This window comes from Monodelphis domestica, chromosome 1 (assembly GCF_027887165.1).
Source record: "Monodelphis domestica isolate mMonDom1 chromosome 1, mMonDom1.pri, whole genome shotgun sequence".
NCBI lineage: Eukaryota > Metazoa > Chordata > Mammalia > Didelphimorphia > Didelphidae > Monodelphis > Monodelphis domestica.
The window spans coordinates 52,892,274-52,912,391 of record NC_077227.1 but is presented as its reverse complement, the minus strand read 5'-3'; the positions used below and the strand labels follow the sequence as shown (position 1 = coordinate 52,912,391).

The window sequence follows — 20,118 nt, the reverse complement described above, 5'->3', positions numbered from 1 at the left end:
TGTTCATTGTTTCTTAAAGCACAATATTCCATCACCAACATATACCACAATCTGTTCAGCCATTCCTCAATGGGTAGACATCCCCTCAGTTTCCAATTCTTTGCCACCACAAAGAGATGCTATAAATCTTTTTGTACAAGTAGGTCCTTCCCTCCCCTCCTTTTATAAACCTCTTTGGGATACAGACCCAGTAGTGATATTACAGGATCAAAGGGTATGTATGCATTGTTTTAAAGCCCTTTGGGCACAGTTCCAAAATGCCCTTCAGAATGGTTGGATCTATTCACAACTCCACCAACAATGCATTAGTGTCCCAATTTTGCCACATCCCCTCCAATATTGATCACTTTACTGTCATATTGGCCAATCTGTTAGGTGTGATACCTGAGAGTTGTTTTAATTTGCATTTCTCTAATCAAGGGGGAGTTAGAACATTTTTTTTTTTGTATTTCACCCCTCCCCTATCATCCCAGGCACCATTAAAAGGCATTAAAGGGCTTTGATTTCTTCATCTGAAAATTGCTTGCTCATATCCTTTGACCATTTATCAATTGGGGAATGACTTGTATTCTTATGAATTTGACTTGGTTCTCTACAGATTTGAGAAATGACACATTTGTCAGAGAAATTTGTTATTAAAAATTTCCCCCCAGTTTATTGTCTCCCTTCTAATCTTGGTTACATTGGTTATGTTTGTACAGAAGCTTTTCAATTTAATAGAATCAAAATGATTAATTTTACATCATATAATGCTCTCTTCTCTGCAGGTAAACTATTCCCCTAATTTACTTCTGGTATCATACTTTATATCGTAATCATATATCCATTTCGACAGTATCTTGGTGTAGTCATGGGTGACCTTGAGTGTACTTTCTCCACCCAGATGGGTTAAAAAGGCTGGTACAGAGAGATGGGAAACATTGGTGTTTGTTCCGTAGTATACAGACACAGATAAGAGTGGGGAAGACCAAGCCAAGGCAGATTTTTTAAAAAGTGCTTATTAATTTGAAATCTCTTGGTATGACCAATCACAGAATCTCAGGGGCTGACAGATACTTCAGAAACCATTTAGTCAGTCAATCAATAATCTTTTTTTTATTAAGCACCAGCTATGCCCCAGGTACCAGGCTAAGCACTGTGGAGACAAAGAAAGGCACAAGACTGTCTTTACCCTGGAGCCTCTTATGGTTGAATGGAGGAGACTACAATACAAGCAAACAGTTATGTAGGACAAGTTCTAGAGGACACCAGCTGGAAATAATCAAGAGAGGAAGGGCACTACCATTAAAGGGCATAGGAAAAGGCTTCCTGTACAAGGTTGGACTTAGCCATCCAGGAGGTGGAAATGAGGGTCCGAGACGGGGCACAGGGTCCCCAGCACACCCCAGGTCCCCAGAGGAATCCCCCAGACTCCATCCCCTTTGCTTGTCCTCCCACCTTTCTTTCCAAGTCAGGCAGACCCCATTCCCTCAGGACAGGAGAATCCTGGGCGCCTTCTCTTGGGGGAGGCAGTTTGGCCATTCAACTTCATCCCTTTCTCTCTGTCTAAAGCTATCCCTTGGGGGTCCTGTCCATTCTTTGAAGGAGTCCCCTCCCAAAGGAGAACCACATTAAGGGCAAGCCACTCCGCAGCTGAGCAGACCAGCCATCATCTACCCTTTCCTTGAAGCCCCCTATGGACGGGGAACTCACTTCCTCCAGAGGCAGCTCTTTCCAAATCTGGATAGTTCTAATGGTTGGGAATTTTTTCCTTTCCTCAAGCTTTGGTTAGCTTCCCTGGATTTTTCTCCCATTGTTCTGCCTTTTGGAGCCAAGGGTGTTGAACAAGGCTAATCCTTGAATACAATCATCCAGGCATTCTTGGAGGCAGGACTCAAACCCTGCTCTCCGCATCGCAGGCCTGAGTTTTCTCACTATCAATCTGTCATTAAACATTGCTTAATCAGGTACCATGAGCTCTGCCAGGTGCTGGGAATACAAAGGTAGGATGACTGTTCTCTGCCTGTGGGGAATTGGCATTCTAGGGTCTGTTCAACCTGGATCCCTTTTCAGAATAAGGTTTTGTTTAAAGCCTCACCTTCCATCTTAGAATCAATACTGGGTATTGGTTCCAAGGCAGAAGAGTGGTGAGGGCTAGGCAAAGGAGGTTAAGGGACTTATCCAGAGTCACACAGCTAGGAAGTGTCCTAGGCCACATTTGAACTCAGGACCTCCCCTTTCTGACCCAGCTGCCCCCCCCCCCCAAGGTTTTTAAATGCATCCAATAAAATACAGAGGAATACAAAGGAAACAAATTCTATTGAAATCAGGTCATGAAAATATAAAAAAAAAAGTCCATGAATCCCAAATTAAGAATCAGTGGCCTAGAAGATACAACTATATACATACACTGTGCTAGAAATCGGGAGACCAGGACTCCCTTTGCCTGGAACCCCTCCCTCTTGCCCTCTGCCTCGGAGAACCCCAATCTTCTTCCTCGGCATCCCCTTCTTTCGGATCCCCTCCCCCCCTCTTCCTGCCTTGGGTTTATTTTGTGTTTCTTCTTGGGCCCAGAGCCTCGCCCCTGACGATGCCGGTGCCTCGAAGGCAGCGACTGCCTCTTTGGGCTTGTGTACACAGTCCGCGTAGGCTCAGGCTGAGGGAGTTTCTGTGTCAAGGGCTGCCAGGTGCTCCGCCCTTGGGGCTCCCTCACGCCTCCTTCAAATGAGCCGGATTGCAGCTCGGCAGCCAGTACGGAGCGTGGGGCTGCCCTCCTCTCCGGCGTGCCGGCCCTCTCTAGCCTTCTCACACTTGTGGCGGGTCCTCTTCAGGGATCCGTCGCCCAGGGAGGCTTCCTATAGGTCAAGCCAGTCATCGCAGCTGCTGCCAGCGCGCAGGCTCGCCGCCACGGGAGTGTGTATCGCCTCGGTGTCCCCCAAGATGGATTTTCGCCTCGGATTCCGGAGACTCCTCCTGACTCTTGCCCTCTGCCTGCCCTTCTTCCCTGGTAAGTTCTTTGTCTGTCTTTGCCGGTGAGATGGAGAAAAGGACACCCCGGACTCCTCCTGAGAGCCTGGAGGGAAAAGAGCCCACTTGGCGCCATCTTGCCTAGTGGCGGAGACTCAGGGTGCCCAGAGCCCATCCCCCAGCCTGGGGAGACCATCCGTGGCTGCAGACCCCAGCGCTGCGCCTCCTCTCTTCTTCCTTCTTCTGCGTCTCCTTCGGAAGTCTCTGATTCCGAACAAGGAAGGGAGAACCGAGGACTCGGTGGACCCTCCGACGCCGGCTTTTAGGCATCTCAATAGGGATTGTGGTCGAGATGGCCCAGATGGCGCTTTGGTTTGGCAGAGTCCATTTTCTAGTGAGTGTGGCGGGCTTTTTGCCTCTTCCTTCTCATACTCAGGATATTCCCATAATCCTGCGCAGGGGCCTCAGTTTGATGCAACAGGATCAAGTTAAAATCAACCAGAGAGATTTATAAATAGATTTTTTTGGGGTGATCCTAGGAAACTGGAGAGGGAAAAATGCATGATTTCTACTAACTTCAAGCGAAAACTCAGCCTCTCTCTCCATCATGATTCTAGGCCAGCACATTATAGCCCAGGGGCCACATCTGCTCCACTGTTTTCTGGATAGCTGAAGAGCTAAGAATGGTTTTTGTATGAATTTTAATTAATTTTTAGCGGGTCACGCAGAAACGTGTGACCATCCAGATTTGGTGTGTGGGCCAGTTTGCTGACCCCCAAACCATGATGCTGAGAAGGGATCCATAGACTTCACCAGGATGTCAGGACTCCCAAACTCAAATCACTGACTTGGGCAATTTTTTTTTCTTGTTGGCATCTTTGGCCATTTTGTCTTTCTTGGCCTGTGCCCCTGGGGTTCTGGCTGGTATGGGCAAGGAGAGCAAAAGAGTTAAAAATTTAGAGTTAAAATTTTAAATTTGAAAAGATCACACCTTTGCTCTATGGGCCTTAGATATCATGGTAAAGTGGAAAGATGCATCTTTAGTCACGAAGATAAAGTTGGCCCAGTGAGGGGAGCCACATTCAAACCAACTGCTAGTTGCCCCACATAATTAAACTTTTAAAGTTGAATTTGCTACTTATTTTTTTAAATAAAGTTGAATTTCTTTAGTTTGTCTGATAAATAGAAATATATTTTAAAAAATGAGGTCAGGCAGTTCAAGGGATCAGAGGCTACCGATTCTTCACCATGGGGGGAAAGACACAGATTGGACAAGGGGCCATTGTGGCTGGGAGAATGGAGGGGGTCACGTCCAGAACGAACACAGATGAAGGAGGTGGGAGGAAGAATGTAACATGCACTGATGATGGCTCAAGAAGCTCTTTTTCAGTCTTGGATGAGTGGGCAGAGTGGTAGAGAGAGATGGGAAACACTGGGCTCTGCTCTCCGGTTTCTATAGGCACGGGTAGGGTGGGCAAGTCCAAGGCCAAGGCTTGTTCAGTTGAAGTCTCTTGCCTACCATGTGTATGGCCAGTCACAGAATCAGGCTAGGAAAGGACTTTGGAAGCCATCGAATCAGTCAAAAAACTTAAAAAGTGTCCACTATTATATCACCTGCCACACCATCACACAAAAACTGATGGTAAATTTATTCACATCACAATACTAACAATGGTTCTCCTGCATTTTGTCCTAAAATCACTTTGCTTTTTATACATTTAATATTCACTTGATCAGCATAATCACCAGGATCATCATTGTTTGTAGTGTTTTTTTGTCCTAATATTCAATAATAGTAGAAAATAAATCAGTTTTCTAATCCTCATAGCATACGTGGCTTAAAAATTAAAAGGTGGGGGCAGCTAGGTGGCTCAGTGGATTGAGAGCTAGGCCCAAATATAGGAGATCCTGGGTTCAAATGTGACCTCAGATAATTCCTAGCTTTGTGACCCTGGATGAGTCACTTAACTCCTGTTAGTTAGCCTAGTCTGTACCTCTCTTCTGCCTTGGAACCAATGCACAGTATTGACTCCAAGACAGAAAGTAAGGTTTAAAAAAAAAATAAAAAGAATTAAAAGATGCCCAGTGTCAATTAAACTGACAGGAGCAGGTGGACTGGTGTGCTATATCTTCTCCCTGTTATATAATCTTTGGCTCTTTTTAGCTCTTACTGGGCTCAAGAGCCCCTCAGAATCTAATGAGGGGACACTATAAACCATTTATAAATAATATAGAGGCAGAATGGATTGGAAATAACCAAAAGAGGGAAGGCACTCACATTACGGGGGATAGAATAAGGTTTCCAGTAGAAGCTGGGATTTGAAGGAAGCCAGAAGGTGGAAATGAGGAAGGAGAACTTGGCTACTCCATCACTTGCCAGACAAGTTGCCTTTGCTTGAAGCCTTCCAGAGAGAGGGGACTCATTACCTGCTGAGGAAGCTCTTTCTACTTCTGAATGGTTCAACTTATGTGGACATTTTTTGTTTCATCAAACCCTGATTTACTTCTCTGTGTCTCTCATCATGGCTCCCCCATGGGATGGCCCTTTATATTCCTCTTCTTCTTTTTAACCCTTACCTTCTGTCTTAGAAAGGGTATCAAGTATGGATTTTAAGGCAAAAGAGTGGTAAGAGGTAGGCAGTGGAGGTTAGGTGACATGCCCAGGGTCACACAGCTAGGAAGTGTCCCCTTATGCTCTTGGAAATCTTTATCATACCCCCACTCTTCCCAAAGACTTCTTTGTTTTAGGCTAAACATCCAGGTGGTCCAGTGAATAAAGAAAGCAGTGGACTAGGAATCAGGAAGACTAATCTTTCTGAGTTCAAAACTAACCTCAAACACTTACTAGTTGTGTGACCCTGAACAATTTGGTTAACCTTGTTTAGTTCAGTTTCCTTATCTGTAAAATGAGTTGGAGAAGGAAATGGCAAAGCAGTCCAGTACCATTGCCAAGAAAACCCCAGATGGAGTCATGACAAGAGTTGGCCATGACCCAAACATCTGAACAACAGAAAGCATCTAGAGTTCCCTTTAAATCCTCAGAAAGTCTTGGGGATCTGTCACCATTCTGAATGGCCTCCAGTTTAATACGGTCCTTCCTAAAATTTAGTTAAAGTCCTAGACATCCAGCCTTGAACCCAATACTCCATATAGTTTGACTAAGGCCAGATAAAGCTGGATAAACCTCCCTCCACCTGGACACAGTGCCTCTCTGCAGTGAGCCCAGGATTGTATTAGCCCTTTTGACCGCCATATCATATTAATTCTAACTAACGGATCTGCCTGTCTAACATGACCTCCATATCTCTTTGAGTTGAACTGCTATCTAGGCTGCTGAAGGAGAGAAGCAAGAGGAACCTGGAGCCTGGATGGATTTCAAAGATCTAACACCCATGAGGTGTTAGACACTGTTGAGATTAGTGCCTGGAGAAGCTGTGGTCCTACCCTTCACCTACTTTCACACCAGTTTAAGCAGAGACCTGCTCAGGGTGACTAGGCTCTGCCTGAGCAATTGACCCACACCCTGGGGCCGTGGTGAGGCGGAGTACCTTCCTTTTGGAGAACCATCCCCACCTTGGCAGCCCAGATTGTGAAACCTTGTGATGTAAGGAGATGTAAGCCTTGCTCTGGCGTAGGCAGAGCAGGGAAGACAGGGAAAGAGAGTGGACCAAAATGACAGGAGGTACTAACCCCTGCCCTACAAACAGACCTCTGATTGGAGCCAACAGTATATAACCGGGGAAGGTGACGTTGCAACACTCTAAGGTTTGCCAAAGGCTTTACATACTTTAACTCACATCAACCTTTCCAGACAGGTCAAGAAATTATCCCATTTTATGAGCAAAGAAATTGAGCTCAGAGAGAGTAAGCTGACCACACAGCTGTGGAGCAATAGAATGGGCCTGGCACCTTTCTGTCTTGTGACTTGAAGGCCAGTGTGCTTCCCAAGGTAGCATACTCCCTGAAGGCTGAGGTGGCCAGTGGGGCAACAGTTAGAAATGGAAATTAGAAATAGAAGAATCAACTCTTAGGGGACTGATCTCTGATGATTTTATTAACATAGGACAAGTCTGGTATTTAGGACATCAAGCTTTCAGGGAGAGTATAACATCAGGAAGGAGTACTAGGGATTTGTAATGGGATCCTGCTGACTATCAATTTTAATATCATGATCACTACCATTATCAGCCTCATGATCAACATTAACACCATCACTGTCATTAATATTGGCATCACCACCAACGTTATCATCACAATCATCACCGTCACCATTACCACCAATACCATTATTGTCATCATCATCACCAATGTTAACATAGCCATCATCATCAATGCCATTGCTACCACCAGTATAATAACATCACCATCACCACCAATATTGTCACCATTATTGTCACCATCATCACCAATATTAACACAACCATCATCATCAATGTCATCATTACCACCAGTATTACAACCATCACCATAATTAATATCACTATCTTCATTATTATTAGGTAGAACTCTTCTCTGTGGGCAGTGAGGTGGCACAGTGGATTGAGAGCCAGTTGAGATGGAAAGTCCTAGGTTCAAATCTGGTCTCAGATACTTCCTAGCTATGTGACCCTGGGCAAGTCACTTCCCTCCCTACCCTCCATTTTCTAGCCTTTACTCTTGCCTTGGAACCAGTACACATATTGATTCTAAGATGGAAGATAAGGATAAAAAAAAGAACTCTTCCCTCAATGCCTAAGAGGGAAGTAGGGAAGCTGGGCAGCTTCCTTTACTCTATCTTAATGGCCTCCTTGGGGAGATACTCAGCTATCCTTGAGATCCTTGGGGCAGGCAAGGCTAGAGTCCTGGTGCTTTGCAGTGATCTAGTTTCTCAGGGGGCTGCTTCTAGATGGACCAGGAATGATTCCATAACAAGCTTAGGAAGCCCTCTGACCAATAGAGGAGAGCAGCTTCTGCCTGCTGTGTCTGAGAGTTCAGGATAAGATAGTTGTAGAAGGGAGGTAGCCTCTAAGATGGTCTTTTCACTGAAAGAGGTGGAAGGTTAATAGGATCATAGATTTAGAGCTGGAAGGGATTTTAAAGTCCATCTAGACTAACCCCTTTCAAGTGAGAAAAATGCAATGACTTAGGTCACTCAGCTAGTAGCTAGTATGTATCTGATATAGAATGTGAATCTATATTTTTCCTGTCTCAAAGTCCTGTACTCAGGAGAGAAATCCAAAGGATGATTTTTAAACTTTTGTTCTGGAAATGAGCAATACCAGGAAAGTGGGAAGCCAGCCTGGGGTTACCTAGTTCTTCCTGTCGGAGCCCCAAACTGAAGTATTAACTTGGGTTCAGTAAGTCTCTCTTCCTCCCTTCTTCCATCTACCAGCCTCCTCCTCCTGCTTCCTCCTGTAGGCTCTGTTATGGGGAATGTGAGAGAAGATGGAGGAGGAAGGGCAACACTTCTCATGGACGCCTTTCCTGGAAGGAGGGAGGCATGTGGAAGTCACTTTCCCATCCTTTGGGTAATGAGTATAGGGTAGGTAGGCTGGCTCGCCTGTATCTACTGAATGTAATAGATCTGGTTGACCTTGGGTCTGTACCTGTGTGAACACAGAAATTGCTTTATTCCCTAAACTGCTCTCACAAAATTCTGGATTCTGGGTCTCTTTTTTTCCTCTCCCCCTTTCCCCAGGATCCATAGTAAATATTCTAGGTGTACAGTGAGCAAAAGTCCTGGCCTGTCTTAAAGTCTTGCTGCTCCCTATAAGGGGATATCTTCAAATCCACTAATGGACATTCTCCTTATGCTATGAGTTGTTCTATCTTCAAAATAGTTCCTATGTATCACCTCATATGGCCATTGTGAGTAGTTTAGGACCTCACTACTTCTAGGTGGCACAGTGGATAGAGCACTGGTCTTAGAATCAGGAAGATTCATCCTTATGAGTTCAAATCCAATCTCAGACACTAGCTGGGTGACCCTGGACTAGTCACTTAACCATGTTTGCCTCAGTTTCCTCATCTATAAAATGAGCTGGAGAAGGAAAAAGTAGACCATTCAAGTATTTTTGCCAAGAAAACCCCCAATGGGGTCAGGAAGAGTCAGCCACCTATGAACAACAATAACTGCTTCCATGGACTTTTCTGATAGCTTACTATCTCCTCTCTTACTCCACCTGACCTGCTATACTAGAAGTGTCAAATTTTATTGCCCAATGTAGCCTAGGCCAAATTAAAATGCAGTTGGGAAATAGTTAACAAAATAAATAAAAATACAATAGAAAATAGATATTAATATGTGATTTCTTTGGTTAGAGTGCAGGGATCCTTATTTAGAGCCAGTTACTGACTTTTGTTTCTATTTGACCCTATTGTTCTACTAGTGCTGACTTAGAAAACCACATATTAACATTATCCATATTCCATTATATTTTTATTTATTTTATTAACTATTTCCTGATTGCAGTTTATTCTGGTTTGTGAGGATGCTGTGGGTAATATCTCTGTTTGACATAGTTGTTAAAGTGATTTTCTTTTTTTTTATGTCTTAAAAAGATATTTTTAAAGAAACTCTTACTTTCTGTCTTAGACTCAATACTTTGTAGACTGGTAAAGGCTAGGAAATGGAGGTTAAGTGACTTGCCCAGAGTCACACAGCTAGAAAGTATCTGAGGCCACATTTGAACCCAGGACCTCCCATCTCTAGGCCTGACTCTGAATCCACTGAGTCACCTAGCTGCCCCTGGCTATGACTATTTTTGTTCCTTCTGTCCCCTCTTCTTCCTCCCAACTAAGTTCCAGGGACTCCCTATTACTATGAGATCCAATATAAATGCCTCTGTCTCACATTTAGAGTTATTTACAACCTGCCTTCTTCTGACCTCTCTAGTCTGCATTACCCTACAACTTTGAGTCCTTGCCTTCCTTAAAGACTCATGTTTTTTGTGGTTCCCTGGGGAGCTGGTGCCTTCCTGTCCTAGGTTATTTTGTATGAGGCTTGCTTCTACTTATATATGATCTCCCCCACTGGAAAATCAACTCTTTGAGGGCAGAGACAGTCTCATTTTTGTCTTTGGACCTGTCCTGTGTGTCTACCACAATAACTGACACACAGTAAACGCTTAATAAATGCTTATCGGTTGATTGAGTGCCCTATATGTAAGATTATAGGGCTGAAGCTCAAGGGGACCTTAGAGGTTATCAAGACCAACCCCTTTATTTTACAGATAAGGAAACTAAGGCCCAGCGAGGGAATAGGATTTGTCCATAGTCATGTAGCCTAGCAGTATTAGAATCCAGGTGTTCCTCACTCCAAGGCTTTCCACTATGGCACTTTGCCTTTCACACAGATAGAGAGAGGCATTGGCATGGTTTGGGAGAAAGAAAGATCTTTGTATCTGGAGTCAGGAGCTCTGGACTCAAGTTCTGGATCTGATACTCATTGAAAAGCCCCGTGATTTCTATGGGAATATGATTGGGGATGTAGACTCTAAATGATCACTCTATTGCAAACATTAATAATATTGAACTAGGTTTTGATCAATGATACTTGTAAAACCCAGTGGAATTGCTTGTTGATTATGGGGGGGGTAGTGGAAGGAGGGGAGGGAAAGACCATGAATCACATAACCATGAAAAAATATTCAAAATTAATCAATTAAATAAATAAATTTTTAAACAGAAAAAAAAAGAAAACTCCCATGATCCCTTCTAGCCTGAGGTCTATGATGCCTTAAACCATGTGACCTTGGCCAATCACTTAGCCTCAGTTTATGATTCTAATCTATAAGAAACCAGCTGTGGTATGGTGAAAAGGGCCCTATTTGGAGTCTACAGATTGGGTTTGAATCATGGCTTTTCTTTTTTTTTAAATGCTTCTTTATTTTTAATTGATTTTTTTTTTTATAATCCTTACTTTCTGTCTTGGAGTCAATACTGTATATTGGCTCCAAGGCAGAAGAGTGGTAAGGGCAGGCAATGGGGGTCAAGTGACTTGCCCAGGGTCACACAGCTAGGAAGTGTCTGAGGCCAGATTGGAACCTAGGACCTCCCGTCTCTAGGCTTGGCTCTCAATCCACTGAGCTACCCAGCTGCCCCCTTTAATTGATTTTTTAAAAAAAAAATTAGAGTTCCAAATTCTTTCCTTCTCTCTGATTCTCTTTCCCTATTCATTGAGAAGACAAGTAACAGGATAATCAATTATACATGTGAAGTCATATGAAAGACATTTCTATATTAACCATGTTGCAACAAGAAGAACAAAACTAGAAAAATAAAGTTTCAGTCTGCACTCAGAGTTCATCAGTTCTCTCTAGAGGCCCATAGAATTTTTGGAGTTGTCATGGATCATTGTATTGATCAGAGTAGGCAAGTCTTTCAAAGTTGCTTATTGTTACAATATTGCTGTTATTGTATCCAGTGTTCTCCTGATTCTTCTTACTTCACTTTGCATCTATTTATATAATTTTTCCAGATTTTTCTGAAACCGCACCTCTCATTTCTCATAGCACAATAAATAGTATTCCATTATATCCATATACCACAACTTGTTCAACCATTCCTCAATTGATGGGCATTCCCTCAGTTCCCAATTCTTTGCTACCACAAAAAAGAGCTGCTTTAAATGTTTTTGTACACAGAGGTCTTTTTCTTTTTACTTTGATCTTTTTGGAGTGTAGACCTAGTAGTGATATTGCTAAGTCAAAGGGTATGCACAGTTTTATAGCCTTTTGGACATACTTTCACATTGTTCTCCAGAATGACTGGACCAATTTACAGCTCCACCAACAGTGCATTCGTGTCCCAGTTTCCCACATCCCCTCCAATAACTCTATTTCTTACTAGCAATGGATCCTTGGACAAATTACTTAACAAATTTGGCCATAAGTTTCCTCCTCTGTAAAATAAGAGGTCTGGATTAGATGATCCCTAAAGTCTCTTCCAGCTCTAATATTTTATGGTTCCTACATTTTTCTGGTAGACTATTAAGTTCCTTGAAAGCAAGAATTGTATTGTTTTTTGTTTAATATTTCCAGAGCCTAGCACTATTCCTGGCACACAGAAGACACCTAAAAATCAAATGCTTATTGACTTGAATTCTTTTAATTCCTTTAAATAGATTTTATTGGCATCTTTCACTTTTATATCAACTACATTTCCTTCTGTATCCCCTATCCCTTCCCAGAAAGCTATCCCTTAACACTAAGAATAAAAAAGAGAGGAAGGAATAAAAATAGTTCAGCAGAACCAATCCATGCATGGAAAATGTCTGACATTACACGATGTGTTCTATACCAGTGGATTCCCATCTCTGCACAGGAGTCCAAAGCTGTCTTTTTCATATTTCTTCTTTGGGGTCAAGCTTGGTTATTATAATTTCACAACATTGAGCTTGAATTATTTTATTGGTACTGTCTTTTCCATTTGCATGGTTATTATCATTAAGTACCATTGTTTTCCTAGCTCCGCTTATTTCACTTTGAATCAGTCATACAATGCTTTCTATGCTTCTCTGTGTTCATCATGTTCATCATTTCTTACAACACAATAGCTTACAACACAACACAACACTGTTACATTCATACATCATAATTTGCTTAGTCATTCCCCAACTGTAAGACATCTTCTTTGTTTCTAATTCTTTGGAAACAAGGAATGTTGCTACAGACATTTTGGCAGATGCTTTCATTATGTCAATGATCTCCTTGGAGTATATGGTGGCCAGTAGAGTCTCTGGGTCAAAAGGTATGGAAATTTTAGTCACTCTGTCTGCACAGTTGCAACTTGATTTCCAGAATGGGAAATTCACAGCTTCACCAACAGTATATGAATGGACTTGTCTTTCTACAGCTCCTCTAATAATGACTATTCTTATGTTTTATCATTTAGTCAATTTGCTTTGGTGGGAAAGTGCAACTTTGGGGTTTTTTGATTTGCATTTCTCTTTTTTAGTAGTAAATTAGAGCATCCTCTCTATGATTGATAATTGTTTTCGGTTCTTCTTTTGATGTTTTTATCACTTGAACATTTATGTGCTGGCTCTGGTTCTATAAATGTCTATAAGTTATTTATAGATCTTGCATATCAGAACCTTATCAGAGATATTTGACACAATGTATTTTCCCTCTAGAACACTTGCCTACTTTTCCTAGATGCGTGATTTTTCTTTGTGCAAGTCTTTCAACTTTGTGTAATAAAAATAATGAATTTCGGGGGCAACTGGGTAGCTCAGTGGATTGAGAGCCAAGCCTAGAGACGGGAGGTCCTAGGTTCAAATCTGGCCTCAGACACTTCCCAGCTGTGTGACCCTGGGCAAGTCACTTGACCCCCATTGCCTAGCCCTTACCACTCTTCTGCCTTGGAGCCAATACACAGTATTGACTCCAAGACAGAAGGTAAGGGTTTAAAAAAAATAATAATGAATTTCATCTTTTGTAATTGCCTCTATCTCATATTTGGTTAAGAATTCACCCCTTATACACAGCTGTGATCGGTTTCTCTTCTAATATTTTTACAGTATGATTTTTAATATTTAGGTAATATGTCTATTTAGAATTTATTGTGTTACTGTGGAATATGGTATAATATGTTGGTCTAAGCCTAATTTCTGCCAACTGCCTTTCAGTTTTCCCCAGTAGCTCTGATCAAATAGAACTCAATTGAATTCTATGACTTTGTCATCTGAAGACATGTGATGCATGATGTACTATTTATGTACAAGCCTGTGTATTTCCACCTATCCCTTGGCCAAACAAATGAAAAAAGGGGGTATTTTCTGCTACTTGGGGCCAAACCCTGTAGTTCTCCTTATCTTTAGGTAGAGCTATATATGGAAACTCCACCCTGGCCAAAGTAATATTTCAGGAATTCCTTATCCTCTTCCTCTCTGGATTATTTTTCAGTAAGCTTAAATCTCAAATGATTCCATTCCCTTATCTTACCAGCTCTTTATCTCTCTCCCCTGTACTTTGCTCTTATTTCCCTTTTCTTTCTTCCAGTTCCATAAACCTGAATTTTCGTATTTTGTTCTTTTTCTGAAAGGGGAAATGGTCCTCTGGGTAATATGAAGGGTGGGAGGAGTAGGGAAGGAGGATGGTAAGTGCATAAAAGGGACTGGAAAGAGCAATATATTTGGAGTCACTGTGCTCAAATTCTGCCCGATACTATGGACCTGACTTTGTGTAGATCCCTTACTTGCTCTGTACCTCAGTTTCCTTATTTGTAAAATGAAGAGTTTGGGCTAGATGGTCTTCAAGGTCCTCTTCAGCTCTAAATCCATGATGTTATGATATTCCCTCCTCCTTTTGTTCCTGGGCTCTGGTCCTCACCACTCCCTCCTTGGGGTAAGGGGATGGGATAGGAAGGACTCCTAGGAAAGAGTAGTGAGGATTTTCTTGGTTCTCATGGCTACCTCCTGTGGGTGATTCTCTCTGAAGTCTTTTGTCTTTTTTGGAGCCAGCTTTTTATTAGATGTATTGGGGATTGTTCCAAGTAACCATCTATTAGCTGTGTGGTTGGTTATATGCAAAGGAGCTTTTCTGGGCTATATTTTGAAAGTGGCTATGAGTTTAAGATGACATTGGGGAGAGTAAGACACAATGTGGAAAGCTCACTGATGAGAATGGGCTGTTTGCTTTGTAGTTGTACCTAGCACGAATGTTTCAAAGATGTGATGAATGAACTTCACTGAGGGCTGTATTTTTAGTTTTATTATATTATTTTGTTAAAGTCAACTCAAGATTTCTAAGCTAGCCAGCAAACTCCCTACACAGTCTGAACAGATGCTAAAATAAGACTTCAGGGAGAGCAGCTGAGGTACCAGGCTTGGGGAGAAAAAAGAGGAAAAAAGCCTCACTTCCTGTCTTGAAAACCAGCATATGACCCTAGAGAGATGGAATCATTCAGCCCCTTCCCAGCTCTTCCTAAGAGGTCATTGGACAACAGCCACCCAGGAAATGAGTTCAAGAGAATTCCTCTCAAGAAGTGCTTGATCTTCAGGACATCAAGTCACTCTAATATGTGGTGGGGCTTCCAACATGGCGACTGCCTAACTGATTGATTACTTCACTACCCAAGAGAATTCTTGTTTACAGATAAATAAATAAGCTGGATCATATCACCCTGCCAGCTTTTACATCTCGACAAAATAAAGGAATGCCCAACCTAGCCTTGGGAGAGAGAGCTTGAGCTTCAACCCTAAAATCAAACGGTTTGAGTTTTAAAATCAAAAGGCTGTTTGGGAGGCCAAAAAGGGTACAAATTAATTTTAACTTTCCCCATTCACCTCTCTGATTCATTTGAAGCTATGGTCTCCCTAATGAGTGATTCCATTTGTGATATAAAACATCATTTATCTGGATGACTTACTTAATGCATTATTAAATAATTGACTTGGCCATATGTACATCCCATATCAAATCTATTGTTGTTATATAAGAACATGCAGTGTGAGAAATAATTTGACCCCTTGAGTGGAATGAGGAGGGGCTCGTACCCCCAGAAATTACTCTAATGAGCGGACAGAAGTCTTGATAGGATGCTGGCAGAGAAAGTGGCTTTATTTGGGGAAAACAGGGGACTGTGGGGAAGGGTGGGGAGAAGGGGAGGAGAAGGGAAGGAAAAGGGATTTTGCCCACACACTGCTTGCTGGGTGCCAAAATGTCCTCCTTTCTTCTAGGTGTACTCACAGACTTTTATAATGATCCTGACATAAGATTCTCCTCCTTCCCTCTGTCCAGTCCCACACAAGGGGGCGGGGTGGGGCTGTGACGTTTCAGATCTTGAGTGTGTGATTGACTGTCCAGGGATTTTCAGTCTAGGACAATAAGGATACTTTTGAAACTTGCTGTTCCTTCTGATCTTGCCCCTCTTTCTAGGGTTGGCTATAAGTCAACTCTTCTCAAGGTTTTTGAAAATAGGTCAGGAAAACTAAAAATTTTATGGGGTGGGGGGCAGTTTTAGTGTAAGGAATAGTAATACTCGGGCCTGAAAATTGGGGTTACGAGTCAAATACTACTCTGAGAATTAATCCTGAGTCTCATCCCACACACTATGGTAGCAGCCCCCTGCCTGGCTGAAATCAGTAATGTTATCTTTATGATTTCTAGTTTAATCAATATTGTTTAGTTTAATGTGATTCCATAGGGATGGTGATTAGTTGCTTGTCATTAACAGGCAATAATCAGAAGTAACTGGGAATAGGATATAGTTGAGTCGGTTCTTTCCTCTCCTGTTAAACTTTATGGTCCACTTAACTTGTCCCCCATCTATCATCAGCGTCCGTGGAAAGATCTGAGCTGCATTAAGAGCACCTCCACCCTGTAGCACATCCGCCTCCTGATCTAACCCGCAAACCCACCCAATTGTATCAGCCCGGGGCCTGTTGCTGTTTGCCATGAGGATGTTTTTGTGCCCAGTTCAGTGTGATCTGGGGACAGGCCAAGAGTCTGGAGTCCAGCAATGCAATAACTTGCTGATGTCTAGATGGACCAGGCACAGAAGGCTGGGCCTGGGGGAAAGCTGAGTGAGAAAGGCCTGAGGCCTCTGTGACCGGGGAGGGAGCCCTCGAGGAGGACCATAACGCTTTAGAGCGTAAAACTCGGGCTAAATGAAGCCACCTCGTTAAAGACTGAGGGGAGTTCTAAGGCAAGATCTGCTCCTTCTCCACTTTCTCTCCCAGGACTTGCTTGTTAATAGATGTTATAAAATATTCTACTTGCTTCTTTATCCTGTGTTTCCGGGACAGGGGTTAGCTGGCTCTCTGAGATGAGCACCAGTCTAAATTCAGGCCGAGAGCTAGCCCAAAGGCTAACTTTTTTTTTTAAACCATTACCTTCCATCTTGGAATCCATGGGATGGATTGATTCCAAGGCAGATGAGTGGAAAGGGCTAGGCCATGGGGGTCAAGTGACTTGCCCAGGGTCACACAGCTGGGAAGTGTCTGAGGCCAGATTTGAACTTCCCGTCTCTAGGCCTGGCTCTTAATCTACTGAGCTACCCAGCTGCCCCCACCCCCTAATTCTGAACTTTTAAGACGGTGTGCCTCATTTTAGATGCCTTAAAGCCCCTTAACGCAGTAGGGAAGGGGACCACATAGATCCAAGATGGGGATTACACTGTCCCTAGGCTAAAAACGGAGCAGGTTGTTCTAACTGGAGTGTGTTACTACAGGGTGTCTCCCTGGAGGTAAATATTAACCAACCGGCTGACCCCTACTTCAACACCCGATGAAAGGAGGTTTACAGAAGTTCCTCGAGGGCAGGAACTCTTTGACTTTATATCCCCAATTTGTAGCCCAGTGCCTGGCCCCAAAGGGGCTCTTGATTGCTTGATGCTTTCCAAATTTAGACTCTAGATTGCCTCATGCAAAGTGGAGCAAAATGCCTATAGCTAGGCAGGGTGCCCGGGATTTGGCTGCTGGACTGGTAGAAGTGAGAAGAGGGTCCCTCCCGGGGGTTCCCGGACAGGCCAGCAGACAAGTCTACCCAGTGGCCCGCCGTGGGAAGACAGAGCTGGATTCAGCAGAGACCGCCTGGGCTCCCTGCTTACTCGGAAGTGGTGCCAGCTCCTGTGGGAGAAGAGAACTGGGGGATGGTCCAAGGGCCAAGCTCCTGCTCTTTGACCCCACCCAACGGTGACAGGACAGGTGGACCAGATCCTCCCTCGCTCCCTCCCACACTAACTCTGGGCTCCTCCTTGGGGAGGAGGAGCAGGACCAGGGCACAGGCCTTGGCTTTCCTGCTCCGGCCCCAGGCTTCTCTGGGAGTTGGGAAATGATGGCTGGTCTCTGGGAACAGGGGACAAAGGAAAAGCTGCCACACTGGGAGACAGCGTGAGTGAGGTTGGTGAGATTGCCAGCCACCAGACTACTCTTGACTCTCCAGCCTTGGGAGGAATCTTTTGGGCACCAAAGCCCATAGCACATTAGAAATAGGGGGCAACGAGGTGGGCCAGTGGATTGAAAGCCAGGTTCAGAGATGGGAGGTCTTGGGTTCAAAGCAGACCTCAGATACTTCCTAGCAGTGTGACTCTGGGCAAGTCACTTAACTCTCACTGCTTAGACCTTATTGTTCTGCCATTGAACCAATACATAAATTCGATTCTAAAATGAAAGGGAGGGATTTAAAAAGATAAGTAAGGTTTTGTCAGCAGAATCACACCAAACAAAATGTGTTTGGGCACCCGCTTTATCTCTTCGTATACACTCTAAGTAAACGGGGTGATGTGCTGTCTGGGTCTTCACATCTTCCCTTACAACTAAGCTCTCCTCTATGGGTTGTCTTTCCCATCATTAGACGGAGAACTCCTGGAGAGCACACTGTCTCCTCTTTTCATACTTGTATCTTCAGGCCTTACCAGGCCACTTGGCACATCCTAAGTGCTTACTACATGTTTTTTCACTCATTGTGTATTCACTCACAGAAGTAGCAGTCTTAGAAGTGGCTCCTTCAGCTCACTGGATGAGCAGACAGAGGTATCTTTACAAACATTCAGGGTATGGGCGTTTCACCAAAGCAGGCTTTATGGGAACATTTGTATCACTTCTTAACCAGAGTTCCCCCACGTGGAAGACTTATGTGAACTGATGCAAAGTGAAGTGAGCAGAACCAGGACAACATTATGCCTAGCAACAGCAATATTATAAGGATTATTAGCTGTGAAAAACGTAGCTGCTCTGTGATATGTGACAATTCCAAAGGATTCATGATAAGAAATGTTGTCCACTTCCAGAGAGAGAAGTGATGAACTTAGAGAGCACATAGAATTAATTTTCTTCCTACTTTCTTTATTTCCTTGCTTTCTCACCTCCACATTATGGCTAATGTGGAAATGTTTTGCATAATTTCATATGTATAATCGGTATATTTTTTTGTCTTCTCACTTGGTAGGGGATGAGGGAGAGGAAAGAAGAAAATTCGGAACTGGAAAAAAAAACTAAAAAATGAACAATTAACAAGTCTAAAAAAAATTCCCTTATGAAGTGGGATTTCAGAAGTACTAGAAAAGTCTTCATTCTAAATCTTCCTGCTTGCTACTTGAGCTTATAATTTCTTTCCAGAGATAAATTCTTTGGGATTAAGACAGATAGCCTCTTTAAAAATGCCAGTCTAGGGGGCAGCTGGGTGGCTCAGTGGATTGAGAGCCAGGCCTAGAGATGGGAGGTCCTAGGTTCAAATCTGATCTCAGCCACTTCCCAGCTGTGTGACCCTGGGCAAGTCACTTGACCCCCATTGCCTAGCCCTTACCACTCTTCTGCCTTGGAGCCAATACACACTATTGACTCCAAGACAGAAGGTAAGGGTTTATTAAAAAAAAAAATGCCAGTCTTATGGAGATGGGGAGGATCATAGTATTTAGATTCAAAAGGGATCTTAGAGATCATGTAGTCCAAACTCCTGATTTTATAGATGGAAAAACCGAGGTCTATAATTGGTAAGTGATATGCCCAGTTATACAGGTAAGAAGTGACAGGATTTGATCCCAGGTGTCCTGGTTTCATATCCAATACTTTTTCTGCTACTTTGTCTTCATACCCTTGTTTTAATCATTCATATCCTTGGATCTTTCATATCAGAAAGGTAGTCTTCTACTTTGTGGGGTCAGTAAATATGGGTATTTATTATTTTTGTAAATATTCATCCACTTCATTTATTAGTTTTGCCCGAGTATAATTGTGCAAAATAATTCCTAACAGTTTCCTTAATTTCCTCTTCATTTATTGTGAATTTTTTTTCCATCTACATTTTTTTTTTGCTTTCAATTAATTTCTTTTTGGAATCAATTTAGCCAATATTTTTATTGGTCAGTTCCAATTTTATCTCTTCTATAATTTTTCAATTTCTATTTTTGTGTTGGAGTTAAAATTTTTTTTGTCTTTTCATTGCTATGACTATTCACTGATCACTCTCTCTCATCCTCCTCCCCCAAACCAATCTGTTGCCAGTCTGTCATTTTTACTTTTACAATGTTTCTTGAATACGCCCCTTTCTCTCTGCCACTGCCACCACTTTGGTACACACCCTCATCACCTTATTCTTGGACTATTGCAACAGCCTGATCATGTATCTACCTGCCTTGTCTCTACTCCATATCATCCACCATTCAACTGCCAACGTGACTTCCTTAAAGCACAGGTCCATCCATGTTATATCTTTACTCAAGAAACTCCAGTGGTTCCCTATGGATCCA

General features: G+C 42.9%; 1 protein-coding gene across 2 annotated transcripts in view; it reads left to right on the top strand.

Moving 5' to 3' along the window:
• The first annotated feature begins 2,358 nt into the window (after positions 1-2,358).
• Positions 2,359-20,118, top strand: part of LOC103099262 (prosaposin-like) — a 30,299-nt gene continuing 12,539 nt past the window's right edge. The window contains exon 1 of one of the 2 annotated variants that reach the window (XM_007505637.3): positions 2,359-2,986. In XM_007505637.3, the coding sequence (XP_007505699.2) occupies positions 2,704-2,986 (283 nt within the window). In that variant the 5' untranslated portion in view covers positions 2,359-2,703. The remainder of the gene's footprint in view (positions 2,987-20,118) is intronic. The other variant, XM_007505636.3, reaches the window with a different exon arrangement.